The sequence below is a fragment of the Dicentrarchus labrax genome, unplaced genomic scaffold (genome assembly GCF_905237075.1).
Source record: "Dicentrarchus labrax unplaced genomic scaffold, dlabrax2021, whole genome shotgun sequence".
Classification (NCBI taxonomy): Eukaryota; Metazoa; Chordata; class Actinopteri; family Moronidae; genus Dicentrarchus; species Dicentrarchus labrax.
The window spans coordinates 8,739,670-8,767,427 of NW_026136712.1; the positions used below are offsets into that span (position 1 = coordinate 8,739,670).

Sequence of the window (27,758 nt, forward strand, 5' to 3'; positions counted from 1 at the left end):
TCTTGCTTAGTTATCCCAGTCATATCACCAATGATTGGTTAATGTTCTTGCTATTGTATTGTTCTTGTGATATTTGATTTGCCAGCAATGGAAAATTCAATAATAGGAAATCTAATTAGAGTGAGTTGACTCACAGTTGACTAGAAACACCTCATGCAGATTACCACTAAAGAAAGTAATGGGTGCCGAACTTCACATGTACCACGTGGTGACATTTCAAGAACCTCTGCAGCCTATATACACAGAGGTGTGTGCAAGTAAACATATATGAGGATTGTTACATGTGCGCTCAGATCTTTACAGTCTGGGAGAGTGAGGGATGTGGGCTGCAATGTGTCAATGTGTAAGTACGGGTCTTATATTCTCATGTTATATTTGGATGGGTGTGTGAGTAAGGGTCCTGCTGTATATCTGAGTTTTGTGTGTGAGTAACTCAGTGAGCGAGCTGCGGCTCGTTTTAGCCCACTCCCCTCTGCTGGAGTCTACGTCAGTCGAAATCTATCTATGGCGGCTCGCTCATCCTCTGCCACCCCCATATACAGCCGGGCTCAAGACACACACTCACACACACACACCACTTCCTTCGGTTTGGATGCTGCTTTACTATAAAAGTATGAGTACGAGGAGAGGCACTAAAATAAGCAGATGACTGGCGGCATCTTCCTCAAACAGCAGGACCATCTGGTGCTGGAGATAAACATTTAACCTGAAAACTTCTGCTCTCAGTGAAGTGATTCCTGTCAAAGTTAGTGCAGATTAAACTGTCTGAAATAACTTTTAAATTAACTCAACCGCAGTAAAGCACTTCAGCTCGTTGCCGGTCAGCGAGTAAGCCAACCACCGATTTCAAGTGTTACGATGTTACTGTTCGGTGTCAGATTTTATGTCAAGCTTACTGACTCCCAATTCACTCTTAGTGTGAGTGAATCACAAAGAATTGTGGGATACATAGCAACCGTTGCCAGTAGCCTCTTTCACTGAATGATGCTGACAGCTTCCAGCCCTCATTCAGTGGCTAGCTGCTCCTTCAGTGGTATTTATAGCCGCTATTGATCGAGACAGATTTGGCTGAGAAGGAAAAGCAGCACTTGAGATTTAGCAGCGGACTATAGAATAGGCTTTGTGTGTCTGAGCGTGTGTGTGCGTTTGGTTGTATGAAAAAGCGCATTGTATGTCACAGTCATCAGTAGGGAGAGTGAGGCATCATGAGGCGATCCCTTGTTCCTTATACACTCCTTCTATACCCCTCTTGCCATTTAAAGTCCAATAAATTGTATTGTATATTAAAAAGCCCTGTGAGTGGCTGCATTGTCCTCACAAAACTACAAACCCATCAGCTTTAGTGGCCCCTACACACTTAACTTGACTCACTTAATCAATCCTTGCTGGTGGCTTGACTTCCTGTACTGTAGGAGGCTACTATCTGAACACAGACTTGCTGGGGCTTTCTGTTTAGACTGCTGAAGGATGACTAATCCCCTATTTAAAGGGCTCAGGGCTCGACTGAAGACTTCTGGCATACAGGCAATCAATTGTAGATGTAGAGGTGACGCAATTCACTTTCAGCGGAACTGTAGGTGGTCAATAATTAGGATAAAAGTGTGTGTATGTGTGACTCAGAGAAGGAAATGCAACGCAATGTGTCTCAAAGGGGAAAAGTTCCCAATGTTGTTCCAATATTTCGTACTCCATTACTTTTAATCATGAGCGATTCTAATGTAATACACACCAATATTTCCTCACTGTCCGCAAGCTTTTAGCTCTGTGTGTGCGCTGTCATACACAGCCCTGGCTCCGTAAAGAGGAAACAAAGTGGATTGGACCGAACCACACAACACTAAGTTATTACAGCAGGATCTGTGTGTCAGGGAACGTTAAATTACTCGCCCTCGGACATTCAGCTGATGTTAGCAGGAGAGTTGTGAGTATCACTGGAGCTGGTGTGCTGGCTCTGGGAAACAGTCTCATCCTCTCTGCATGTTTAGTGACAGCTTGCAAACCCAAAACATAGCTAACGTAAGTAACATTATTTGTTGTGTCGTTGTTCCAGTATATCATGATTCCTATCATAGGTTAGTTATCGGATTTCTCCACAATCGCATACCCACCTTTAACAGTGATAGCTGCACACATATAGATCCTTTTCCTGTCTGGGTAAGAGGTATGAGGCACAGCTCAGCACAATCAGCAACAACAAAAGCTTCAAACATGAAGGTCCACGAGCCCATAACAGCTTTTGCTCAAAGTTGAATTGTTTCACTTTTTGTTTGATATTTGTGGATACGTACGGCGAATCCACAGAGAGCAGACAAAAGTAGCTTGCCATCTTTTACTACAGACATTGTGTCAAACGCAGGTGCAGATAATAACGCTAATAACGACTGTATTCATCCCCATTGTTAATGTTATCAGTGACACCTGTGTGTTCAAAAGGCCTGACGAGAGAGAGGTCTATTCACATAGGTTGGATAGCGATGCAATTACATCGGCATTATGTAAAACGTGTTCTGTCCCACAGCTCGACACAGCCATTATACGTCTGCAGGGGGTTGATAGGTTAATGGTCAGTAACAATGATACAATCATTACAATGTCAAGTGATTCAAAGTCTGACTTTCTCTAAAAAATGTTTTCCAGCTAAAAAGTAAAAGCTGAATTATTACTGGACATGAAATATTCTTCCTCTTCACTAGATGTCTGGGCTAGATTTTCTGTCCTCAAAATAGACACTTTTCTCACAGTGACATTTAAAATGACTAATCAACATACGATTAGAGCAAATCGCAAAATATGCCAGATAACTGTCAATATTATAATTTCTTGGTTGCATCCATTTTTTTGTGCAAGACTTGTGGAAGCTTTTTTTTCCCCATTACTGACTGATCTGCTGATTACTTTCTTGATAAATCAATTAACCGCTTGGTCTACAAAATATTAGGAAATGGATCCAAAGGTGACATCTTCCAATGAATTTTCTGAACATCAGCCCAAAGCTCAAAGATATTTAATTCACTTTAAATATGAGAAAGAAAGACAACAGAACATCCTCACATTTGGGATGCGGGAAACAGTGAATTTGGGTGATTTTTGGCTCGAGAGAAGATTATAATAATAGTTCCTAATTATTTTTCCATCAATCGACCAAACGTTTCACTGCCCCCTAAAATCAAATGTTGAGATCTTCTTTGTTACACCTCTAATCTGTGCTGATGGTTGATAGGTTGGGTCAGTCTTTCCTTTAAGCATATATGCAAGTGCAGCTTTAATCTTCCACACTGCAAGCTGCAATGATAATATTAATGTACAGACCCAGCTGTTTCTCACCTGGCAAGTGCCTGGACCTTGGCTGTGTGTCTCTCCTCCAGCTCTGCCAGCTTTCTCTTTAGCAGATCAGTTTCCTGCCTCAGGCCTGCTGAGTGCTCCATCTCCCCATCCAGCAGACTGCGAAGAGACCTGTCAAACATGAAGCAGACCACAAATGTGTCACATATTTGTATACAAAACACAGTTTTCTGTCCCAATTACAGTCAGGTGATACATCTTGTACAAATCTAATCCTTGACATTCTGGTAATGTTATTTTCATAAACAGTAGATTGGATAAACATTAAGCTCCTTTAATTGCAGTAATAACTGAGTGAATCACATTTGGCTCTGATTTAAAACACTTAATCAACACACATCTGTGATTGCATAGCTGTTTTAATTCCCCGAGCACGAATCACAGTTTATGGTAAAAATCAAAATACGGCTTGGCAGGAGATTTGCATTTATTTATGATTAATCACAAAGGTGTATAAAGATAATATTGTGTTTTTTTGGTCATTACATTTCTGTGCTTTGCAGCTTGTTCAAAGATCCCTTTTGCAGCTGTTACATGTGTAAATCGCAGTCTCTGGTGGCTTATTGCTAAAAACAAAACACAACAAAACCGTTTCCTGCCAGCAGTGGTCAGCACAAAAACAGCCTTCTCATCCCAGGACAAAAAGAAAACAAGTTGACACAATTTACACAGAAAGGTCATTCGATATCTTCCTACAGTCTGAGGGTGAGTACGTGTGTGTGAGTGTGTGTGTGTGTGTGGTTTCAGGGGTTTGCGAGCAGCAGATAAGGGGAATACATCCCAACGTACGAGTTTTGTTCCTCCAGCTCGTCCTTCCTGTTCATCATGGCGACAATGGCCTGACGCAGCTCCACTGCAGAGGAGAGAGACCAGAGTGAGATTTCTGCATGCACTGGAACACACACACACACACACACACACACACACACACACACACACACACACACACACACACACACACACACACACACACACACACACACACACACACACACACACACACACACACACACAGCAATATGCATAAACTAATAACGCAAGCTTTGAAATGCAGAAATAACAGAATCCCACTTTGATGCCACACTTGCAGGATTAATGCCGCGCTTTTGTTTCATCCTCAAGATGAACTGCTTTGATAAAATCAGGTTTTACTTTTTTTTCTGCTGACAGAAGTTATACAGAGTGATATCTATCTGACTCACAGAGAACAGTTTTATTGCTACAGTAAAACATGCTTTTTGGGAAGCTACAATAAAACTCCGGAGAAAGAAACGAATCCAAGATAAATGTAGGGGAGGAAAACACTGGCTAAGTTTTGTATTAAACTATTCATCAAGAAAATGTGAAACCCAACTGGAATTTGAAATCACAGCCAAGACAGCCGAGTACACACCTACCGAATGTGCAACAACACAATTATAGGTTAATTATAGTCAGCTGAAAAAGTTTCATTTGCTGTGGTAATACTATCTTTACATCCCCTTTTTACAACCGTCAGCAGGACAAGAAAACCATCCTCTTCTGGCCATTTTACCACATGGAACCCACTACAGTAGCTGAAGCTCTCTAATGAATTCACTGATCAATTCAGCTGATGTTTGCCTGGGCTTTCACTATCTGATATAAAGTAGTAAGTTCCCTCCTGGCAACAGCTAATAGCAAATAACATATTTTTAAAAATATATCTCAAAAATGATTTCCGTAGAAATGGTTTCTCCATTTCTCCAAAGCTTTTATGATTACTGAGCTCTTGTAAACTGGTGGAAGTAAGCTGAAGCCATAAATCAGCTGTTTTGAAAATACTTTAAATTCTGTAAATAATAAATAAATAACTGTCTCAAAAGATAGCTTGTACAGTCATCTAGTGACTGAATTATGTTTCTTGAAAATGTGCAGCATTCCTATCTGCATGGGCAGGGTGATGATTTTAAATGTTTGCTTTTCCACCCTGAGAAGAATGAAATGCCCACACAGTGTATTAAGAGAAGATCATTAGCAGTTTAATGACGGCGCTGGAAGAAAGGTTAAACATTACCAAAGTACCAATCTATGCTGAGGGAATAACACAGCACTATTCCTAATGGAGACCTTTCACTCATGGTGGCAACAGAGGTCAATTCAAGGGGTCACCAAAGTCAACAGGCTTGGTCGAGATGAACTGCACCTCGCCGAGGTCAGGCAGCGGCAACAGGAGGCAGTGACAGAAAAAGCTGCAGTCAGGTTTGACCGCTTCCAGCAGCCTTTAAAGAATATACAGAAAGAACTATTTATATCCTATTAGATTCATCTCTAGGCTACCTGTGGTTTGCGGAGCGCCAGGCATTATTGTTTTGTGTGTGCATGCCTTGAGAGCAACAACTCGAACCAGCACCTTCTGTCGGTCCTGGCTCATCTCAAACACGCCTGTTCTGATACATCATTTAGGAACCATGTCTGTACACAACATTGTGCCAACACATTAATAACATGAACGGTGGTATCTATGCATCTACTGAGGGGGTAAGCTGACTGGACTGTGGGGGTACGTCTGACAACCGATGCTGGTGATTTGAGCGTGTTGCTGTGGATTTGAGGACACTGCAATGAAAACTTTCACTAATATCATGCACTAAATAATCAATTAATATAAATAATAACTGCCAGGTTAATCAGCAATGATTATAATAATTAGCTGCAGCACTACGTGTAATGTTTTGCTCTGGAACCTGGTCAAATCAAAACATCAGATCCCAGATCTGTACCAGCTACAATCAAAGTCTGCGCGGTGGTACAGGGACTCCGTAGCTTCGCTTGGAGGTGCACATGAAGGTTTCAAAGCCCCTAACTAGGCTGTTACCAGGATTTCCAAAAATAAAAACCATGAGACAAGGAGTTAATCTACCCTGCACTTGGCATTCCACCATTTACACACACACACACACACACACACACACACACACACACACACACACACACACACACACACACACACACACACACACACACACACACACACACACACACACACACACACACACACACACACACACAAGAGAGAGAGAGAGACCACAACTCTACTCTCATAACTAATGTAGGGTGTCGATGTAGCCCCAGACACAAGTAGGTCTCCTCCAGCCTCGAGCTAAGAGCGTGGCTGGGGGAGGAGTAGGAGAAAGAGGAGGAGGACGAGGGTGATGAAGAGCACAACAGAGAGCAGAGGAGAAAAGAGGAAGTCTATTATCTCCACGGCTCCATTCTCCACATCAGCAGCCCAGAAATAAATATGACCTTTAGTCCGACCACGCGTTCACAGCGGGTGCCACAGACGAGCCATTAGAGACTTCAGTAGAGCCAGACGCCCTTCTGTCCTCACAGAGGGGACATGGGCAAATTACAGCACAAGTGTGTGTGTGTGTGTGTGTGTGTGTGTGTGTGTGTGTGTGTGTGTGTGTGTGTGTGTGTAAATACATACGCATGCAATTTTGCGCTTATATGTGTAAGAGCAACCTTCACTGTGTGTGACCATGTGCACGTGTGTGTGTGTGTGTGTGTGTGTGTGTGTGTGTGTGTGTGTGTGTGTGTGTGCGCCTCCACCGGAACCTACATGCTCCTGCTCAATTGTTCCAATAATAGATGCATTAGCAGAGAGCTAGGCCATATAATCGAGGTGCCTTGTGAATTATAGACTCCATACTCTTCAATCAATGGACTGCTTGGCCTCACACACCGTCAGATCTAGATGGAAATCACTGAGGGCTCTCTCTCTCTCTCCAACAGCATTTTTTTTTCTCTCAGTTTCTCCCACACACCTTAAAAATCCAGTAGGTTTTGTATCTGTGTGTGTGTATATGTGCTTGTGTGTGTGCGCGTGTGTGTTACACAAAGCCTTAATCACGAAAACGACAAACACTGTCATTAGCTGTTTTTACTATTCTTTAGCACTAAACATACACACAGGGAAATTATACATTGCAAATTTTCCTATTCATAGAAGGTCTTGTTACTCTCTTGTGTCAGCATATGAGCCAATCAATGGCTCATTTTGATCCCTGACTTAATCAAGATTCTCAAGCATTCTCCTTGCATACATTTTTCAATCACAAGAGACAGACTTAAAAAAAGGGAATGGTCAAAATTCAACCTCTGACCAACCAAAACGGGTCAATCTTTGAAAAACACTGGATCCTACATTTCTCATAATGTATCTTAATAACAATTTTCATCAGACCCTCGAGTGCCTCCTAAATACCGACTTCTGTCAAAGCCTTCACATTTCTTTTATGTTAACTTTTCACGCCCAAGCCTCCATACAGCTGTTTTCATGAGCAGGGAACTACTCTTCCTGACAAGTTCACTAAACTTCATATATTAAATTGCTGGAATTCCCCTTTAAATGTGTCTTTACGAGGATACAACTGGTGACCATTTGTTAGAAATAAGTTGCAGTCAAAATCTGAAATGAGATATTCTAATAAAATCAGTATATCATCAAGTGCTTTCAAAGAATTTCTCTCACACTGAGCTTTCTTCTTCCTCAGTGGTTTCCTATGTTTCCCAAAACAACTTTGCACAACCCTTTGAGAAAGGCGTCTCTGCATGTTGCTTTGGGTTACGCGAGTAGGCGTGGAGAGCAAAAGCAGCAGTCAGCCAGTGATAGCGAGAGCACAGGAGCACGAGAGCAAGAGTTTTCCAGTCTGGAAAAAGTCACGGCCTTTCACTCAAAATGCAAAATCTGTTTTGGCTGCATTGAATTCTGGTCTATTGAGCCGACAGTAGGCGTATAAATTGGTATCTGTGCCTCCGTCGCAATGGATGTCTCCCTGTCAGACAGTTGGATGTCTGGAGAGAATCTCTTCACTTTTTGAAGACGCCAAAACCTGATTTTACAGCGATGTTACAGAGTTTCAGAGTGGATTTGACTTTAAACCAAAAACCCTTCTCGTTGACTGAGGGTCTGTTGTTTTACATCTTTCTAAGGCCTCTTGGTGCTCTGGACCTTGAAGACAATTTTCTCTGCCTCTACACCAGCGATTTTTTAGATCACCAGCTCTCACTGTGACCCCATTGGCCTCCTCTTACCGAGGGCTAATAGATTGGACAACGGCTCAGTCCAAGCGCTTACAGGGAGCTCCACTCACCTTTCCTCCCCTGGCTCTCTGTCTCTCTCTGTCTCTCTCTCTCTGTCTCTCTCTCTCTGTCTCTCTCTCCATCCCACACACACACACACACACACTCAAAAGAATCCACGGAATCAAATAGCATCAGTGTGAGTGTCTCAGTCTGATTAGCTCCAGGGCAGAGAGGAGAACACCAACTTGTGAGTGGGTCTCACACACACATTAAAGTGCTCATCAAGTGCTCTGGGAATGTAGAATTTTTATCCACATCTGAAATCATATAGCTGATGTAAATGGCAGGCATTCACACAATCTGACTTCATGTCACATCCATTTTTTCTCACAAACAAAATCCTTTGAGGCGAGCAGACGAATGTGTGTATGTATACAGTAGCATGTGCATTCACTGGAGCAACAGTGCCACCAGGTGGAAAAGACCCGGGCAATCTCTTGGCACAGGACTTCACTCATTGCAATTAGATCACTTTAACTGCAAAGAAAAACAACTAGGTTTGAAAATACAAATGAGTGAGTTTGATTTCATTTAACAGCTTTGCAGAAATTTCTAGACAAAGACATGTCAAGACTTCTACGAGATTAATTACCGTCTCAAAACTTCTTGGAAATATACTCTGGGATTTTGCTGTGATTTGGAATTTAAATCATTTTCATGTTTAATTTAATGTATCCTCAACACTACAAAGAAATTAAGAGATTTCACCAACTCGTGCTGTTTCTGTGTCTAGCACCTTTAACTTGGATTTCTTAAGCCTCGGACAGAACTACATGACATGAACCTAATCCCCCCCAGGACCCAATGAGCTAATTTCACTAGCTCAGAAAATGTTATGTTGTTTCTAGTAAAAAGATTTTGGAGCACATGACTGTTGACTGTCCACTTCCTCTTGAGGTTTTATCAGAAGACAATCTAATCTCCGAAGACATTAGCAATGGTAATTCATTCTTTACAGTAAATTCTTACAGTATTTATTCCTGACATGTCTTTGTTTGCACCTTGTTGGTGAGCATGTTGAAACCTTCATCTAATTACTATCAGTCAACTCAAGTCCTGTGCAAAGACACTGTTCAACTGCCTCGATGCTAGCTCAGTTAATCCACGATGATTCATAACACAGAACCGGTTTGAGCACAAACCGAGTTACAAGGACAGGAGAGAGTGAGGAAGAGTAAAGAAGCAGAAAGGTAGTACCAGGAGAAACACTCACCCACTGTCATGGACTCTGGCAGACCAGATGTTGGCAGCACACTGGAGAGTGGAGCAGACTGTGCTGGTGGACTGGACTCCATGCTGAAACACGTGAAGAGAGGAATCAGGTACTTTAAATCTCTTTGAGCTTTTGTCCACAATTCATATGTGAAAAGGAAAGCTGAGGCTGCAGCACAGAAACACACTGAATAGCCTTGCCTGTGTAGTCCTGTGACTAAAACTAAATTGTAAATAATTCACACAACAACACATCATTACCACATGAAACGATGGCTTACTTGAACGTTAGCAGCGATGTGTCGCTCTCACAGTTTCCCACCGGTCCTGTCGACTCAGACTGAGCAGGAAATGCAGCTGTATCTTCCACAGAGTTCACTGAGGCAAAGTGGAAGTGAAAGTAAAAGGTACAGACTAATAGAGAAAGTACCGAAATTTCATCTGATAGACAACTGATCCCTGCGCTCAAGCCCTAAGCAGCTGTTGTCAGCAGTAAACACAATCTGTATGCAAAAACATATGTAAGGTACAATATTTACAGTGCGAGTAGGAAATGTAAACTGGGAATCAGTGCAGCAGTGTCGGCTGAGGGCAGTCAATAAATATTACACTGATCTGGCACAGAGTGCACCAGGAAGTGTTTTTATATGTTTCTATCTTCCTTGTTGCTGCTGGATTGTAACAAAGTCTGTGTTTTTTTGTTTCAGTGGCTTTAGGGACTACAGTACCTGGCTGAGGGTCTGTAGGGTTCAGAGGAATGAGGATGTCTGAGCTGCTGTGGTCGGTCATCACCTTCAGAGGGCTCCATGTGGACACACTGGGCAGGCTGCCTACCACCACTCTGAAACAAGACAATTTTTATCTCAGTTGGGTTTTTTTTCCCAGAGCAATAAGTATCTTTTTAGCCCTGTTGTGTCCAACAGGTCAGTTGTGGACATTTGGGTTTAAAAACTTCAACACATTTTACAGTCTGTTACAGGGAATTCAAGACAACTGTGCCTCCACTAATGCTTTTTGGGAAGTAACAACAAGAAGTGTAATGTTACCATGGATTCAGTGACTGTATTTGTTTACACTTTGGGAAATTGTATAATGTTAGTTGATTGATTTTCTCCTTCTAAAGGCTGCAGCAACTCAACCAAACAAAGTGAGTGAAACACAAATATGATTTTTTTTTTTCTTGGGGCTTTTATTGCCTTTATGATATAGACAGCTGGTCGGATTCGAACCTTGGGCCGCTGCAGCAAAGACTCAGCCTCGGTACATGGGTCGCCAGTTCTACCCACTGAGCTAACCAGGCACCCCCATTAGCACTTCTTAATTAAGACTGTAATGTTTTATGCACTTAATGAACAACCTCCAAGGGTACTGTGCTCCAAGCCCACATTCATTTCTGTCAGAATAATTTTTTAAATATGAAATATTTCTCTATTAAATACGTTTTAGAACTCGACATTCAACTGAAGTGATCTGACTCACTGATCGGAGCTGATCCTCTCCTCCTCCTGGGTTTCTGCTCTGGGTTTGTACATCTCCTCCTCTTCCTCCTCCTCCTCATTGTCTATACTCTTACTGTCAGGCAGGGGAGGTGTAGTGGCAGGTGGAGTACGAGAGGAATGGGGGGACCCCACCCAGCTAATTATGCCTGGCTCAGCCAGGCCATTCTGGGCCGGCGACTCAGGGAAGACCGGCTCCAAAGGATCTATGCCTTCCTCCACGCTGTTCTGAGCAGGGGCAGTGTGGCTCTTCCTCATGGCACCCATCTTCTGGGAGTCCTCTTCTCCCTCCTCCTCGTCCTCCGCCCCTCCATCCAGATCGTCATCAAAGGAAATGATGTTGGTGATTTTCTTTTTCCTCCGGCGCTCTTTCCTCAGCCCTGAGTCTTTGTGGAAGAGATGAAAAAGAAGTGAACAAAAACCTCAATCTCAAGCTTAAATAAAGTGAAACTTTAATGAATTCAGTTCTTTTCACCTGTCTAGACTATCCTCCTCCAAATGTTCACACGGCAAAGTTTGGTACTGATGACATAGGCATCTTAAGTTTATTTCAATTAATCCTTTAAAAGTGCATTTATAATAGACAATCTGTGGCTCAACTCTTCTACCTGTGAATAATGCGAATGGCTCTCCTAACCTTGAGGAGGTGGCACACGAGCTTAGAATTTCATTTACATTCATTCCAGTTAAAATGTAAAAGCTTGTTCATCCCTCTGAGCAGAACATAGGGAGAGAAAATGGTGTGAGTTTTCCCTGCTGGGATGAATCGGGGCAGAGAGCTAAATGAGGTCAAACAAGGCTGACATCCTGGAAGTTTATTTATTTCATGGGGGATTTCATCTCCGCTGCAGATGCCTTGGGTTGCGTCCACTATATTTGTTCTACCAGTGCATTCATTATGCATGCTCAAACTGAGCCATATGTTATTGTGTTTGTCAAGGGGTGGACAAAATAATAGTGATATAGTCCGAAAGTAAATACTAATATGCAAAGTTAGTTTTGAAGAAATGTTTAACTTTCATTGCTTGTGCAACTGCAAAATTATGTAATGTAATTATGTAAGAAAACTGTATTTGCAAAAAAAAAAGACATTGCTCACAAGAAACAACAGTCTCAACAAACACAAACAACAACCATTTTTGTATTTCTCCTATGGCTACTGTATTGAATTGTGAATTATTTTGTACACCCCCATCCGTCATACTCCTCCACACTCTCTTACCAGCAGAGGTGCTGCGTGGCAGGACAGGTAGCGGGTCCGAGGCTCCGTCCACTTTGGGGGTGAAGCCGGGCACCACAGCCGTGGCGGTGCTGATCTCTCGTAACAGGCTGCTGACCCCCTGAGTCGACTCTTTCCACAGACTGCCGATGCCCTGTGTGGACTCCTTGAGGAGGTCGGACACCGAGGGGCCTCCTCCTCGGGTCACCCCACCATTCAGGTCACTGTTGTCGATGTTGATGGCAAACAGGATGGAGTTCAGACCTGAAGAACGCAGCAGAAAGAGAGAGGCAAAACGTAATTTATTACAGATGAGTCTCATCAAATCATATGAAGTTTCTGAACTTCTGCGAACTGCTCTGTCAGCTATTCTGGGTACACAGTGAGCAACCCAGGATGAACTCAGGATATGTGCCTGTGTATGAAAAGAGAGGGAAAGCTCTGGCATGAGATCAGTAGTATATATTCTTAATATTTTAGAGTTTGTGCTCATCTGAGTTGCACTCATCAATAGTTCAACAGTAAGAGCGCAGCCATTAACACTAATTCCCATCAAATCCAGACACACTAAACAAGTAAAGTGCAAAGTCAGTTAAATAACTGCTTTTACAGCAGCTCCGTTTGTGTGAAGCATGTTTAAATTTCAATGAGACTGAAAATGAGGCTGTAATTCTCTTTACAAGACAGAAGATACATTTTTTGGATAGATGGATGGTTCTTAAGTCATTACCACTAGTGCGGCAAAAATACTGCTCGGCCTTGTTGGACATTTCAGGCTGTCAGGCTCAGCTGTATTTTATCAGACTTCCTGCTTAGCATATTAACATACCAAATGTTCACATATTATCTAATGTAACTATGACACCCTGCTATGTTAATGCTAATGTTACATTATATGTACAGTAGCATGTTAACATGTATACCTATTGTCAGTTTGAGCTGTATTTTATTGCATAACATGCTGAACATTGGAAAAAATACTAACTGCATGCAGAGCATCAGAACACTAACATTATCATTTTGGCTTCCTATGTCAGCATAACGTGCAACATTAACACAGTACAGTTCCCTTAGAGTGGCATTTCAGACTACAGCAATGTTTACCATAATGCTATTGTCTACAATTAAGCACTAGCATGCCTAAACAGTTGACAAAGCCACATCTCTACTACACCTACATATCTGGTGTGCAGTATGTTTACCCTGCAATCACCTAACTCACCTGCAGCCATGGTGGGGAGCATACTTGCTCTCTCTTCGTCAAGAATAAAAGCCCAGTCTTCATAGTAAGTTCTAGAGAACAGAGAGGAGGTGAAGTAACATCTCTAATCAAGACAACAGAGAGCTGAGATACCAGCCGTACAGAGTATAACTGTACAGATGAAGAGATTCAGTGCGTCAGTATAACTTGTGAAAAGAGCATGCAAGATCACACAAAATGGCAAAAATATAAAAACATTCTGTCATATGAAAATTCAAATATCGTTATTATTGACAACAAGTCGTGGCGATTTCAGCAAAAAATAAATCAAACATAAACACAACACACACTTCACTAACCCCAGGCGTGGGCGGTCAGCCAGCAGTGTGTGCAGGTAGCGCTCCAGTGAGTGCTCATTGAGGGCGCAGCGCAGCCAGGCACGACCCCGCCCAAGCTCTGAGGAGATTTGACGTAGGGAGTAGAACCGCTGGAGCTCGTGGCGGTTCAGATGCTCCTTCACATAGAACCAGAAAGTCAACTCTGGGGGGGAATGACAAATAGAGAGGAAGAGGAGGAGAGCGGGAGAACAGACAAGGGAGACAGACAGACAAGGGAGTAAAAAGTGGCAAGACAAAGGAGAGGAAGGGAGGGAAAAATTGTGATGAGATAAAGAAGACATGGGACAAAGAGGGAAAAAAAGGAAAAGGAGAGAATCACTTATATCTTATTTGTGAAAAAGGTTAAGTGAAGCAGTGACAAACACACTTCTTCACTCTCTTATTAACAAATATCCACACCTCCTTCACACAGATCCATCCTGACTTCCTACCTGTCACCTGCACACTTTTATTATTTTCTATAACACAGGCAAAAAAGATTTAAAAAAAAACGTCTGTGGTAATTAATAGGAATGAGTGTTATGCTACTCTTTTGCATTTGATTAGCATATAACCTCAGAACAATGTGTTAAAAATGATGGCTGCTATTTCTGGCTTTGTCAGAGGGCTTGGCTTCATTAGGGAGCTCCAAATCCATAAGTTCAGTCACAATCCTTTCTTCTAATTGACTGTGAAATACAGGAAAACGTCAGATATGCTAATGGTTATGACGTGGTAGCCATTACAGAAGTCATGCATTTCTCCTCCATCTGGAATTAATAGCCACATGGGTCTTAAATATGACACAGTAGAAACAATTTAGTCTAATGTGAAACTAATGTCTCTCAACCAGCGGAATGGTCTTTAGAAGCTCAGATGGCTGCAAATAAAACTGAATCTTGAGGATTGTCATACTTTTCATTTCCTTATGGAGATACCATAGAGCAGTAATTCCCAATCACGGGTACTTTTGCAAATCTGGAGTAGTGCAAATAATTTGATAAAATCTAAATTACAATTGGAGTTTAAAAAAATATGTCCACAAATTGAGTCAAATATAAGACCTGAACAGACATTTGCAGCAGTTCCGACTAAGGCTTTGTTCACACTGCAGGCAAAAGTGGCCCAAATCTGATTGTTCTTTTTTCTTTTTTTCCTCTTATGTGACTCGGATCTGGGTTTTTTTTTTCTTGTAACAGTGTTAACATCACAAATTACATGGAATCTGATCGTGTTAAATCTGATTCGGGACTTTTATATGTGGTCCTAAATCAGACACAGGCCTGATTTTTAAATCAAAATTGTAAGTAGCCTATGAATGTATGAAAAATAGTCAGAAAAAAAGCAGAGAAGCAAGTTAGCTAAAAATAAAGTTAGTGGATGAATGGCTGCAAAGATAGTTATACATTTATTTAAATTAATTAATTAATTAATTAAAATGAATGTATAATTGGTTAACTAAAAGCTGAAAGAAGCAGCAAAAACTAACAGATAAACAGTAAAAATAGTTGGCTGACAGTAAAGAATAAACAGTTAAGACATAACTTAGCACTTGAAATATTTACCTGTAGCTAATGGGCAAATTATTTAAAAAACTAATGCTAATAGATTAACAGTTTAAATAGTTAGCTAAAAGTAATGGATAAACAGTTACTGCACAACCATACAACATACTGTAGATTGTCTATTTGCATTTTCCAACACTTCATTATAGCTACATATTAGTTATATTACATTAAATCAAATATTTAAACCTATTTAAGTTGTTTTTTATGGTTGCACCTTTACATCAGCTGGAAACATCCCCGATATCTTCGCATTTTTGTACCAACTCCTTATTTCATTTCCCCGTAGTTCAGCATGCCGTATGCTGTTTGGGATCTTGACTGGAATTTAAAATAAACCTCTGTGGGTTTGAAAAATACTTGAGCGCATAAGTCGCATTTATAATGACAGTCCATCTCAGCAGCGCTTTTTAGGAGGTGTAAAGCCACAGCTGGTGTGCTGCCCACCACCGACTGAGACAGAGAGACAGAGGCTTAAAGACAGACAGGTGAGCACAGCAGAGAGAGTGAAACAGGGAAGCAGAGACCTTCATGTCCTTTCAAACTGTAGGCCCTATTTGTTGTCTAACCACCTGGTCTCGCAGCCAGGCTGTGTGTGAGTATGTGCATGTGGTTGTCCTGCAGCTCAGAGCTACCCACTTTCAACCCCCAACCCCCCCACGACTTCCGAAATAACAAGCCGAGCTATCCTGTAAGGTCAGCATTTTCAGGTCTCCTCTTCCCGAGGTAAAGGCTGGAGGCTAAAGTTAAGTTGTTGCCCTGATTTTCAACTTTAGACCTGAGTTTAACAGTCAAGTATCGTACCTGCTTCTGTCTTGCTGCTGAAGCCCGCAGCCTGCTTGAGAGCAGCGGCGGTGAGAGCCAGGCCTCGGTTCTTCCTCAGGCCATGTTGCAGCACCGCTTCAAACTGGGCGCACAGACAGATCACCCTGCAGAGACAAAGACTGCTGTTAGGACAGAAAGGGGGATTTAGGAGTATGTAAACCCCTTGAATGTTGTGATGCCACTTGAAATTATGGGTGCACTTCAAAATCAGCTACAAGTACCGTTATGTACAATTTCAGAGAAATAAGGAGGATGTCGGTTTTTATTGCTTTCAAACTTGAAGAGATCCTCTATCCACAAAGCAAAACTGGTAGTTAATGTTCAGAAACTGCAGCTACAAACTCAAAATGAGATCTTAGCAGCACAGGATATGAAATTTTGATCAAATATTTCTCTCTGACAGCATTAAGCTCTGATGAAACAAGGTTGGTACATAATGCTTCGTACATTTTTTCCTTATCGTCATAAAACTGAACTTTCGCATTGCTTGGATATAATAGAAAATATTGCAGAACTCTCACAACAATATTATTTATTTCATTTTAAGATATTTTTTGTCAGGAAGAAATCAACCCTTAAGCTGGGCCTATTGACAGATCGCTGTACAGAATAGGATGAAGGTGAGCTTGAACTACACGTGCAAACCAAACAACCTCTTGGGTGCAAAACAAACACACATATAACTGAAGAATGTCTTACAGGCAGCTTCGCTTACCTGCTGTCTGAGTCTGTGGCAATCTCCTTTCTTCCTCCAAAACGGATTTGGCACTGGAAAGATATGAAGGGAATGATAATAGCTGCCTGTGAAATACTTCAAACCCTTCTGCAGCACACAATGAGCACATTTAAGATTTCAAGGGCCTAAAATCTGCAGCAGGCACAGAGCAGACTGATGAACAGTGCTGATGGTGCTCTTATATGGTATATTTTAATATTATGAGACACCCAGCAGCCTATAATTGGGCCAGTAGCTGGAAAGTTTGGAGTGCTGATTATGACCAGATAAAGTGAACTGGCAATAATGGATTAAAAACAGAAGAACTGGGGTATTGATGTCACAGTCAAAAATAAAAAGTAGGGAACGTGTTTACACAACTCAAAGCCTGAGCATTAGCATCTGAATAAATGCTCCATAATGGTTACTTGCCAAATAATGTGCATTAGTGTTCAGCAGAGACGCGCATCATGGGAAGCTTCTATAAGAATATTGTTCCTTGAAACCAGAAACTAGTCTAGAATAGCCCTGATACTGTACATGCAGTTCCCACTTTCTTTTTCTCCTCTTTGTATGGGAAAGCACATCACATCTAACCACATCTGCCAATGTTACATTTCCTCGCTCCATCGCAAAACAACTAACAAATCTGACAGAATATGGCTCTTAAATAACACTCAAACTCTCCTTAAAAACTCTTTAATTTGCCATAGCTTGACCCAACATATATCCAACATATCCAAAATGTATAAAGAGTGCTCAGTTTTACTTCCTCTGGTGTGTTTTGTTATGCAGAGGATAAAGGAACTAAAAGATATTCAGACACCACAGACCTTGGCCAATGCTAAATAATATTCTTGTTCTGGTGAAAGGCATTAAGCCGAACACTACACACTAACACACAGCGTTAGAATCTGGAACTATTTTACTTCTTTCATTTGAAAACAATGTTAATATATTTACGTCAGACATAGAGATCCAGGTCACTCATCAAATGAATGCACATTTCTTTATATAAAAGCCAATCTTCCCTTTAGAAATGAACGTACAGAGGTCAGGCGTCTCACCTGTTTGACAGCATCCAGCAGCCTCTCCAGGAGGTGCTGCCTCTTGGTATCACTCTGCTGAGTGCCTGCAGAGGAGAACACACACAAATAGAGGAAATGACCCAAATTCAGTTTGATGACTGATTAAGAAAATAACTGTAATACGGACTCAAGTTACCGAAGCATCGTTCCTGCGTTAACCACACCGTGCCCGAGAGGAGAGGAGGGAAATGAGCTGCTGAAGGAAGTCATGGGCCATCGCAGTCAGCATAAAAACTGTTTGTATGTTTTGGTTATTACTACACCATGAAACACACTCGTCTGTAACGGTCTTTTACTGACAACCAAATCTACCTGTGGGTACAAATAAAGTAACCTGAGCCTGAGGCTAGATCCCAGACAATAAACAAACAACTAGAATGAGATAAAACACACATTATAATAACAACGCTAATTCTATTTACAGAGTATGTATGGTGCTTTTTATTACATTGTTTATTGATGTTTACTGTTCCTGTTAAATCAGCCAATATATAAATAAATGTAGTTTCTATAGTATGTAATATTCCTGCAATATTCCTTGAGAAACATTCTATTTTGTGATAATATTTTTTATAGTACCCTTCTATAAGAGTAAATCACACAGTTACAATTAGAGCTGAAATGATTATCAGATGAATTAATTAAACAATGAGTAGGAAATTAATCAGCAACAATTTTGATAATTACGTTTTAGTCTCTTTTTTTAAGCAAAACTCTGGTTCCATTTCCTCCAATGGGAAGATTTGTTGCCTTTTTGTTTTATATTGTTATAAATTTAATATCTTTTATTATGGCTCTATGCGTCAGATAAAACAAGACATCTGAAGGAATCACTTTCTTTCGGCTCTGAGAAACAGTGCTGTTTTATTTGATTATCTGAGATTGTATTGACTCAACAAAGTAAATAACTGATTAATCCAAAAGTAATCAGCAGATTAACTGACAAAGAAAATCCTTAGCGAAATATTGGTAATTACAAGGACACAATCGGATATTTTAATGTTAACTGTTGGAGCATATCTCTCATTCTGTTATTATAAACATTAACCAAGAGTTTTTCCCACTTTTACCACCATCCTGTAAAAGCTGCCAATCCACCGGACCATCTCTGGGGGCCCGAGTGCTCTCCAAATGAACAGCTGCAGAGGGATGAAAGCTGGAGCAGTCACTGTCCTCCACCCACAAGTTTACACCAGATTCAGATCAGCAGCTTGTCATAAACTCCAATACTAAAACCTCAATGCAAATAACACCCTCATAAACTTCTCATGCTAACCACTGCTACTTCAGAACAAACTGTCAGGTGTTTTCCAGGTTGTTCACAGCTTTAACCTTAGTCATGCATTGGACAGATTCCTATAAAGAGCATTCATACATGTTATCTTAAAAGTGCATTTGAATGTGTTGAAAGAAGCTGGGCATCTTTCCTTTTAATTCACCAAGGTTTGAAAGTCCAGAGAGGCCATTTGCTGGATATGAACAGTGTGGAAGTAGGAGCAGTGCAGGTCACAAGTCAGCAGAAATCCCTAACTAACTGTCTGAGCACAGAGGCTACTTACAGATGACTGAATCCCCTCTGGCATGCATGATTAGACATTTTATGCTTGTTATGCCTGAGTGAGAAACAACAGACGAATGAAACAACACAACTCACCGTTCATTCTGACAGCCAAACCCCGTTATCACTGACATCCAAGCTGAACAGTTCCACCACGGATACGATTCATCCCTTTCTGTAGCTTCTGAGAGCAGAGGCTAGCTGTGCGCCGGGCCCATGCTGCCTCTGTGGCCGAGCTGGACCCACCCAACCGCGGCGTGAGGACTGGTGTTTACACGGTGAACAGCGAGGCCTGCCGGGGAGCCGCTGGGGCTGCGAGTCCACCACAGACTGACATGTAAGACCCGTACAAAGCCGAGGAAGCAGATAAACTGCACCCAACACACGCCGGAGTGTAATTTCAGAGCCAGCAAGCCGCCGTATAAAGTCTGCTGGAGCGGAGAAGTGAAGTGTTTTCAGTTTGGAGCCTGTGGCACTGCGAAACAGGGAAACGGACTACTGCCTGAGCAGTGTCAAGGTCACATGACAAAACACACCGCTGTCATATGACCCGACAGCGCTACTGGGAGTTGTAGTCTTTTGTGGAAGTGTTGCGGTACTACAAAAGTATCATTTTCATGTACAGGTGGAGAAAAACCAATGTTTGTGTAATTCCTGGAATGTGTGCAGCATTAACACATCTTAGTACAGAAGAGTATTGAATTCACTTATATAGAGAAACATAAAAATATATTATGACAAGACTATTATCCTAGACATCAGAGAAAAGTTTTTTTTGTGTACAGACCCATCAATATTTATTATAAAGAGTCATGAATTTGATTGCTTTTTTTTTTAAAGTAACACATTCAAACCCAAATTTTCTATTATTTCTGCAAATGTACGGTGCTAACTGTTACTCTGTTATGAACATTTAAAATAGCATTAAATTTGGTAATGACTTAGGACTTGATTCAGGACTCAGGCCAAAGTTAACTTCTGATTTACAAAACTAAAGACCTCTTTCACTTCAGCAGCATCTCAACAATATTTTGAAGATTTTCATTTAGGGGTAAAAAGTGTTTACTGCTTTTCTTGTTCACTGCTCCTTCACTGGAGTTATTTGACCTTCATCATTTCCTACAGCTTACTGGTGTAATGCAGCTCATAGTTTTCACACTCTTCATTGTTAATCTGCCAATCTACAGTGAACAGTTATGAAATAACTAAACCTTATCAGATGGGAATCGCTCAGATGACGAAATACGGGTCTGATGTTGATCAATTTGGCTTCCGCTGCCATACCACTAAACTAAAAGAGAGCTTCTTCCTTCAGGCTGTGAGACTGTTAAATTCTTCCTCAATAATTCATAATAGAAATTAACATATATTATTATTTTTATGATTCATAAATGATTTTTTTCTTTGAAAATGGTTGAGTACCAGTGGTCTAATGGACATCCCACAGCATAAACATTCAGCTATAACTGGATCTGTTCCACTGTTTTCCCTTAACCTCACTGTTGATTAATGTCAATGCAATAAATCTGCTTGTGTTCATTCATCAACTATTATTATCAATATTCAGAGTATTACTCTAAACCTTTGGAGATCATTTTGTTTTTGAAATGGTTTGAAACCTTTATTTAAATCTTGATTATTATTAAAAGAGATGGCAATGTATATTATAAAACCACCATCCCCTTATTAATGCACAAACACACATACTAGCTTCAACTGTAACATATGTAACAATAGAATAAGGACCTGTTAATTACAAATAGTATAAACTCTTTTTAAATCCCCAGATTGAAAGGTTTAAAGAGTTTTGGATCGTTCCTCCTGTCCATACTGGCTGTGAAGAGATCTCTTCATAACATAAAAATTCCCTTCACACCCTGCCCCCACCTTTTGCAAGTGCACATTCCTAAATACATGTGACTTTATTATTGAATGCAGACATTGTGTGCAATATTTATAGTGCATATTATGGACTTTATTGCTTCCTCCATTGCACTAATGCGTTCTAAAGGCTTTAGACAACCATTAGCATCTTATTTGCTGACAGGACTGATTGGCTGATTAAAAGTTATTCCCTGTGTCTAAATGAAATGTTAAAAAGTTCTTCAGTTTTGTTTTGTTTTTGACTTTGGGTCTGGTAAGATGGTCAGGTAGTGTAACAATATATGAGATCCACTGATAAATGCAAACACCACCTTTTGTTTGCACCAAACAGATATGGAGTCATTCTAGGTGCTGCAACTTCAATTCTTCTTTTCTACCCTCAAAATTAACATGAAATAAAGATAATGACCCATTGTCAGCTGATTTTATTCTTAAGTAGTTAACTAGTCAAGTAAAACTGTTACATTTGTTGTGCTTTTTTCATTATTTTTTGAATTGGTGCAAATTATTTTATTTGCAAATACTTTTGGCTAAAGGAACACCTCCATTTCATCAGTGTCAATGAGTAAAGGGAAAGTCTACATTAACGTTACTGCAGAACAACCTCAGAACCAACCAGGACAGTGAATAATACCTGCTCATTAATAATTGTTAATGTAGGAAAAATCATTGTATTTTCCACAAAATATTTGCGAACATAACTTTTTTACTTGCTCCTACTTACTAGTACTATTACTGGCACTGCTGCTAGTAATAGTACTGGCACTGTCTAACCCACCTTAACCCTAACCCTTTAACAATGTTCCATCCAAATATATGTTTCCTGTATTCACAATGAAATGAACCTAAATTGATCTTATGCAGCTGTTAAAGTCTCATTCTTATGAACCTGTGAGAACATTTCAGGAGCAAAGCAGCTGCATCAAAGTGAGTTTTAGCCACACAAGATTGGGAGTGCACGGTTTTCTTTTTCATCCCTGGAACCCTGTGGAGGTTTTGATCACTGGTTGAACTATGGGGCAATGTTTCAATGACTGGGTTCCTGTTTTGTTTCTTTGTGCCTTGTGCTCTACCAGCATGTGTAAGAGGACGCACTCATATGTGCACCAGCATGTGTGTATCGTTGAGGTCCGACAAATGTGCTTTGGTGAAAAAGAGTGTACCTTTAAGATAAATACAACAAATGACCATTAGCACTGATGATCATTGGCAATACCTGGGGTTGATCATGCTTGGACCTTCTTGTAAAGCCTCTTATTCTGTTATACGGCTCAGTATCCAGATGACATTCACCACTAAGAGCAGCTGAGTGCACTGACTGTGACATCAATAAATTAAGATCATACACACACTTTAGACCTGTGAACTCCTGACCTCTTGTGGCTGAAATCAGTCTAACATTGTATCACATTCAAAACAATCTGGGTGCAACATGGGAAATGTATCTATCATTATATTAACATATGTGGGGCAGGAAAACCAGCTGGAATGGAAATATGCCAGTAGACCCTCCTGAAGTCACATTTTGTATTTTAGAATATTTAATTCTTGAATGTAAAGAAGGAAATTAATGATTTGTAGGCTCATTGCTGAAGTGTTTTGTGGAAGATTTTTAAAATAAACTTCTTTTATAACTTTAGTGTTTAGATTAATAGTTTGGAGTAATTAAACTGAGGAGAAAAACCAAACTGTGTGTGTGGATGTGTTGGGTGTGGCAGAGTGGAGATATCTCTGAACTGTTCCCTCTGTCGGTGAACTCGTTCTACTGACTCAGTAACAGAAGGAAAGGGCTTTAGGAGGGTCTAACCCACCCTAACCTTAGCTCTTCCTGATGTCCACAAGTTGAATAATCTAACACTGACCTGCAGTTTCTGACAATTAGTGTCAAGTTCTCATGAGTTCATTTACTGAGATTCAATTAGACATTGTTAATGAAGACATTGGAAGAATGATATAAATGATGATTTTAAAAGGATTTGAAAGAAAAGAAAGATTTTTTTAAGAAAGCATAGAGGACAATGTGTTGGAATACTTAACATTATTAATGTACGTAGGCTAAAATAAATATTTAAATAAACTCATTCACTCAACAGAAATCTAAAAGGGGACGAGAGAGTTGAAAGACATACATATCCTTACATATACTGATGCTTTTTGTAGATGGTTGTCACTATAACTCACTAACAGTTTCAAAAGTAACAGAAGAAAAGGGCTTTAAGAGGGTCTAACCCACCCTAACCCTAACCCTCTGACCCATTGTCCTATTCAAATATATGTTTCCTGTTTAACAGACTAATAGTAGTGTGAATATTCTGGAAATTTGTGCTCATCAATTAATACACTGACACGTAACCAATCAATTAGACATTATTAAGAAGGACATTGGAGGACTGTCATTAACACTAATTAAAAGGATTTGAATGGAACATTGCCCTCTTCAAGCCCTTTCCTTCATCTACAGTCTTTTTTTTTAAGGTTTTAAATTCAGTTTTGTATATAAAGTGTATTAGTAAAAGATGACTTTAAGACTGACCTTACCTATGTATATCATAAAGTTTTTCTTTTTTATAACCTAATCTATCTGCTAAAATTAAATATTGCTTTAAAATTAAAAATAAATTCTTCAGACCATTCTGATACTGTAAAATTTAAGGGTTGCTAATCCTTTTGACCTTTATAGATATAAAGTATATCACCCGACAGTGACACCTTATAACTTTTAAAGAGCTCTGCTCTTAACAGCAGCCTTTGGTCCTCTCCAGACACTGCAAATAATCTCTAAATATATGATATTAGAACAAGTATATAAAGGTGTTGACTTCTGCAAAATACACGATTGTGAAGTGTGCACTATTTTATTCGCCCCAAACGGTGCTACAAAACATAAAACACATTCAGTTGGCTTGTTCAGTTTATTATTTTGCATGGTTATCTCTACCTCTGTCAAACTGTAATGATTTAACATTCACTGAAGTCTTAGTTATTTAGTTAGGTAACCTCAGTTACACTACGGTCATGTATTCAGGCTTTAGAGTTAAGTAAGTTACTCACAGCATCCAATAAAAAGGCTTAAAAGGCTTCTAAATACTTTAAACGGGTCTTAACTCTAGTTTTGTCTTTTGTCGGCAATTTGAATCTTTTACATTGATCTAATCTTGGGTTTTAGTCTCCGTGTATATCGATGTATGGGTTGCAGTTTTATTAAAGGATCACAGACAACTCACAACTTTAATTGCTGCAACAGTTTGGACAGTTGAAATGAAAAAGAACTAAAGTCTCTGAACAATGATTGGCACTTTAAGTCTATAAGATGATAATTTCATACTAGCTGTGCTTTGCTTTGATTTGTCTTGTCTCTGTTCAGATGCCAAGGGATTTACACATTCAAAGCACATACTGTAAATGTGAACTGCTGCTGTTGTGGGTCTTTGAAAGCAATTCATAATGGTAAATCATTGATTAAACCAGAGAAAAACGAAGGAAGAGTCACTAAAGTCTTAATTTCACACATATAGAATTATTTGTGTACTACACTACTACCAGTGTATGTATATTATTCAAATAAATGTCAGCAATGATGCATGAGTAAAGGGCAGGATGCTTTTTAGAGAGTCCAGTATATTTATTACATAAAGGGATTTATTTCTCAACCAGAATGCTTTTCCTGGCAGCAGGAGGAGATGGCTATGAAACAGCCTTTATTTAACATGCAGGGAGATACATTTCACAGAATTAATGATTGAACAGTTAAATTACTAAAAGAAGTGTGGGTTAGGGTTTGACATTTTACAGCTTTTTTGGTAGCTAGTAAAATATTTGTAAGGTAGGTGTCATTTTTTACTACAGAAGAATAGCAACTTTATTGAACAACAGTAATCTGTCGGAGTATTTTCATCAATCACTTAATAAAGTCACCCGTACTAAAAGTGTGTTTCTCTTATGTTTACTTTCGTTGGATACAGATTGGTGTGTGTGACTGTAACTAAAGGGCTGTATGCCTTTGCAGGAGGAGAGAGACTTATCTGTGTCTGTACTTCTCTCATGTTCTCCTTTAAGCAACAATTAGTGACATCGCAAATATTGTGAAAGCCAATCATGGTCTAATATTTAAATACATTCAAAATACACAGGCACATAGTGAGACTTGAGACTTCCTGGGACTTTTAAACAAAGCGAGAGACAGGTGGCATCGACTAGTTGAATTTATTAAACTTAACATGACAGCTCTGGTGATACAATAGACATTATAAAGCTTAAATTCACCTTTATACATAAAATAAATAAGTAAAAACTGCACAACTTAAACTTCTGGCTGCATTTGGTTCATTTTCACTCGTGTCCTTTTACAAAAAAAAATGCAGCTATAAATGGCCACATATCATCCAAGTATGATTCAGCCTCATTTTAACAAATCTCTCATTAAACCTTTTATTTTTCTATTTAGAGCCAGCACATCCCAACTGTGCATCATCTGTGAATCGACCAAACATGACTGTGGTCAAATACTGTGTTATAGTGTGCAAAGTTTACATCTTATCAGCAAGATAAGAATATGTGGATCTTATCTAGACAAGACTTCAATGCTGTCTAATCATTACATGTGCATGTTAGCAAACACAAAATCCTTTTCAACAGAATAAACAGATGAGCAAAGGAAACAAATATAAAAGATCCAAGTTAAGTGTCTCTTGGTGTCATTTACAGTCTGTGATGGGTTCCTTCATATTGACAATGTCTCTCTCACAAGTTCTTTGGATGAGGAGGCGATGGTGTTATCACAGATAGTGGAGAGCGACACATCTGTACCGGTGTTTGAAGGTCTGTTGTTGCCCTCTCTAAAGGATCGGCCATTCTTTCTGAAAGAGTTCCTGATCCTGTTGGAGAGGTGGTCGGACACACGCCTCGCCACCTGCCTGAGCCTGTGGTTCTTCAGCTTGATCAGGCCCACGTCGTCCTCCAGCTCCTCGGGTGGCACATCGATGTTCCCGGAGTACCAGAACACCCACCAGATCAGGCTGAGGAAGATGATGATAGCCCCCGCATAGATGAATAAGTCGTGGATAACCAGCCCTCCAAACACCCCCACCAGCATGATGAAGATGCCAAGTATGTCGTGGGCCACTGCGAACCAGAATGAGCACTTGCAGCGGCCAACTCCTCCATACCTTCTCTCCATGACTGGCTCGACCTGTACAGCTGTTGACATGGTGGCAGTGGAGATCTTCCCAGAGGTTATCCAGATGTGGAAAGAGGAACTGGTGCTTTTAGCTAAAGTAGGACTGTGAAATGTAATCCTCACTGTCTGACAAAAACACATGAAACAACCTGCAGTGACATTGGTCAAAGTACAATGTACACAAGCAGTTATCAGCAACAACCACACCGGCTCTGTGACTGTATTGGATGTTTCAAAGGAAGCAGTTACATCATCACTGACAAAAATAGTGTTTCCACTTTCCATCTTCTGGTCAAGCCCCTTGGCTGTACCGTTTCCGCCTCTGCTTCTCCTTCAGTATGGGGATCCACACCAGCCCCATCACAACAAACATCAGCCCTATGGACAGGCAGGCCGAGGCTACAGAGCGGGACGCTTCAGTCACCCCCAGTGACTGGAGGAGGAAGAGGAGGCCGCCTGCAGCAGACATCAGAGATCCCATCACCATCACAATGATGGGTTTGTGGAGGTAGGCCCAGCCTTGGGCCACTGCAGCAGCACCATGAGGGTCTGGACATAGGATCTGACTCCCAGAGTCATCTGGAAATGAAGTTTCTCCAATTGCTTCCATGGTTGCTTCACAGAACAGAAACGCCTGTTACCGCTTTGTTTCTTCTCCCCTCTGAGAACCTTTAACACATGAATAATGGAAACACCAGCCACTGAACATCCATAGCTCCCCAACTTTCTGCTTTATTTCGTTCTTGAGCCGCTCTGTCTGCTCAGCCAGTCCCTGCTGAAATCAATGCAGCTACCTCCCAACAGTCATATGAAGGAGTTATATCGTCTGTATGATCAATAAGAGAGCGTCTTCATGATGCATCTCTCATTCTCCTGCCCAGTAACCCGTGAATACACTGTAATTCCAGATGGCCCACCACACCCACACAGCAGAGGGAGGGCTTGGATGAATAGACGGACCCATCCCACCTGTTGACAACAATTTCATCAC

At 40.5% G+C, this 27,758-nt stretch overlaps 2 protein-coding genes and 1 long non-coding RNA gene across 3 annotated transcripts in view; 1 reads left to right on the top strand and 2 right to left on the bottom strand.

Annotated features, from left to right (window-relative positions):
- The window catches only part of snx29 (sorting nexin 29), a 128,772-nt gene extending 108,563 nt beyond the window's left edge, over positions 1-20,209 (bottom strand). The window contains exons 1-13 of the mRNA XM_051418222.1: positions 19,804-20,209; positions 18,129-18,193; positions 17,062-17,114; positions 16,326-16,450; positions 13,939-14,119; positions 13,601-13,671; positions 12,382-12,642; positions 11,143-11,545; positions 10,392-10,504; positions 9,945-10,041; positions 9,665-9,747; positions 4,132-4,195; positions 3,325-3,453 (exon numbers count right to left, since the gene is read on the bottom strand). Of these exons, the coding sequence (XP_051274182.1) occupies positions 3,325-3,453; positions 4,132-4,195; positions 9,665-9,747; positions 9,945-10,041; positions 10,392-10,504; positions 11,143-11,545; positions 12,382-12,642; positions 13,601-13,671; positions 13,939-14,119; positions 16,326-16,450; positions 17,062-17,114; positions 18,129-18,193; positions 19,804-19,810 (1,652 nt within the window). The 5' untranslated portion in view covers positions 19,811-20,209. The remainder of the gene's footprint in view (positions 1-3,324; positions 3,454-4,131; positions 4,196-9,664; positions 9,748-9,944; positions 10,042-10,391; positions 10,505-11,142; positions 11,546-12,381; positions 12,643-13,600; positions 13,672-13,938; positions 14,120-16,325; positions 16,451-17,061; positions 17,115-18,128; positions 18,194-19,803) is intronic.
- On the top strand, positions 9,241-11,116 carry LOC127373609 (uncharacterized). Its single transcript, XR_007886925.1, has 2 exons — positions 9,241-9,773; positions 10,371-11,116. It is a non-coding gene; the product is annotated as an uncharacterized LOC127373609 (long non-coding RNA).
- A 5,569-nt stretch (positions 20,210-25,778) lies between the features above and the next one.
- LOC127373607 (transmembrane protein 238-like) lies at positions 25,779-26,996 on the bottom strand. The gene has a single exon (XM_051418237.1). It carries the CDS (start codon positions 26,906-26,908, stop codon positions 26,312-26,314), a length of 597 nt encoding a protein of 198 aa, XP_051274197.1. The 5' UTR covers positions 26,909-26,996; the 3' UTR covers positions 25,779-26,311.
- Positions 26,997-27,758: the final 762 nt, after the last annotated feature.

Bases quoted from the DNA above. Each gene is read 5' to 3' on its own strand.
- LOC127373607 (XM_051418237.1), bottom strand. From the start codon at position 26,908: ATGTGTTTTTGTCAGACAGTGAGGATTACATTTCACAGTCCTACTTTA.